Consider the following 2,136-nt stretch of genomic DNA (forward strand, 5'->3'; position numbering starts at 1 on the left):
AAGATGGAGGAGCCCGAGGTGAGCATTGTGGTGAAGCTGGAGGGTGACTCGGAGGAAGAGGAGGAGAAAGAAGAGGCTGGCAGCTATGCCAAGTGCGGCCGGCGCTACAAGTGCCTGGCGTGCGGCAAGACCTTCCCCAGCGTGCCCCGGGTGCTCCGCCACGCCAAGTGCCACGCTGGGGGGGGGCAGCGCCCCGGGCAAGCACGCCTGCCCCAGCTGCGCCAAGGAGTTCCCCGACCGCTCGCAGCTGCACAAGCACCAGCTGAGCCACTCGGCCGAGCGCCCCTTCCAATGCCTGCAGTGCTCCAAGGCCTACAAGACGGCGCCGGAGCTGCGCAGCCACGGGCGCAGCCACACGGGCGAGAAGCCCTTCATCTGCCAGGAGTGCGGCAAGGCCTTCATGCAGCCGGTGTGCCTGCGCGTCCACATGGCCCGGCACACCGGCGACCTGCCCTTCCGCTGCTCCCACTGCGCCAAGGGCTACGGCACGCTCTCCAAGCTGAAGATCCACCAGCGGGCCCACACAGGCGAGAAGCCCTACATCTGCGGCGAGTGCGGCAAAGCCTTCGCCGACCCCTCAGTCTTCCGCAAGCACCGGCGCATCCACGCCGGCCTGCGCCCCTACCAGTGCAGCGCCTGCCAGAAGACCTACGCCGAGCTGAAGGACCTGAAGAACCACGAGCGCAGCCACACCGGGGAGAAGCCCTTCCTCTGCTCCGACTGCGGCAAAGCCTTCTCCCGCTCCTCCTCGCTCACCTGCCACCAGCGCATCCACGCGGAGCAGAAACCCTACTGCTGCGGCCAGTGCGGCAAAGGCTTCACCCAGCTCTCGTCCTACCAGAGCCACCAGCGCACCCACTCCGGGGAGAAGCCGTTCCTCTGCCCGCAGTGCGGCCGCATGTTCTCGGATCCCTCCAGCTTCCGGCGCCACCAGCGGGCCCACCAGGGCGTCAAGCCGTACCAGTGCGACAAGTGCAGCAAGGCTTTCCGCCAGCCGGCCGACCTGGCCATGCACCAGCGGATCCACACCGGCGAGCGCCCCTACAAGTGCCTGCAGTGCGACAAGACCTTCGTGGCCTCCTGGGATCTCAAGCGGCACCAGCTGGTGCACTCGGGCGAGCGGCCGTTCCAGTGCGGGGAGTGCGGGAAGAGCTTCGCCGAGCGGGCCAGCCTCACCAAGCACTACCGGGTGCACTCGGGCGAGCGGCCCTTCAAGTGCGGCCGCTGCGGCAAGACCTTCGTGGTCTCCTCCAGCCTCCGCAAGCACGAGCGGACCCACGGCGAGCGGCGGGGCGGGGAGGAGGAGGAGGAGGAGGAAGAAGCGGGAGCCGCAGCCCGGCACGTCTGCCGGCTCTGCGGGGCTGCCTTCGGCGAGGCTGCGGCGCTGCGGCGCCACCAGCGGGGGGAGCACCCGGAGGCGGCCCCCGGGGCGCCCACCTGCGCCGAGTGCGGGGAGGCCTTCTCCTCGCCCTACGACCTGCGCAAGCACGAGCGGCTCCACCCCGGCCTGCGCCCCTTCCCCTGCCCCGAGTGCGGCAAGGGCTTCTCCGACCGCGCCGGCCTGCGCAAGCACGAGCGCATCCACTCTGGGGTGCGGCCCCACGCCTGCTCCCTCTGCGGCAAGGCCTTCCTCGGCGCCGCCGACCTCCGCAAGCACCTGCGCACCCACGGCCCCGCCCCCGGCCCACCCCTCGACGAGGCCACCCACCCCCCCAACGGGCCCAGCGGCTGCCTGCCAGAAGGACTGAGCCAGTCCTCCTGAGCCCCTCCCCCCTTAGGGGGGCGTGGCTCTGTGTGCCCCTGGGCCCCTCCCCCCTCTGGGAGGCGTGGCTCTGTCCACCACTGCGGGCCCCTCTGGGGTGTGTGGCTCTTTGGTAACCCCCCTGCAGGTGGGCATAGCCCTCTGATCCCCCTTGGGCTCCTTGCCCTCCTCAGCCATCATGGGGGTGTGGTCTGTGCTCCCAGGTATCCCCCCTCTGGAAGATTATCGCTATATGCCCCCCCCCCCCGGACTCCCCCCCCTCCTAAGTCGCTAGGGGCTATGTCTCTGAGCCCCTAAGCCCCTCTCTCTGGAACATAGCTGTCTGCTCCCCTAGAGCCCCTCCTTCTTCTGGGCCCATGAGGGCGTGGCTTTGT

General features: G+C 69.8%; 1 protein-coding gene across 1 annotated transcript; it reads left to right on the forward strand.

Annotated features, from left to right (window-relative positions):
• On the forward strand, positions 1-1,837 carry ZNF668 (zinc finger protein 668). Its single transcript, XM_026658277.1, has one exon. It carries the CDS (start codon positions 86-88, stop codon positions 1,760-1,762), a length of 1,677 nt encoding a protein of 558 aa, XP_026514062.1. The 5' UTR covers positions 1-85; the 3' UTR covers positions 1,763-1,837.
• Positions 1,838-2,136: the final 299 nt, after the last annotated feature.

The sequence above is a fragment of the Terrapene carolina genome, unplaced genomic scaffold (assembly GCF_002925995.2).
Source record: "Terrapene carolina triunguis isolate 2854851 unplaced genomic scaffold, T_m_triunguis-2.0 Scaffold423, whole genome shotgun sequence".
Taxonomy (NCBI): domain Eukaryota; kingdom Metazoa; phylum Chordata; order Testudines; family Emydidae; genus Terrapene; species Terrapene triunguis.

What these genes read in the sequence shown, in the direction of transcription:
- ZNF668 (XM_026658277.1), top strand. Translation starts at nt 86, where the DNA reads ATGCCAAGTGCGGCCGGCGCTACAAGTGCCTGGCGTGCGGCAAGACCT.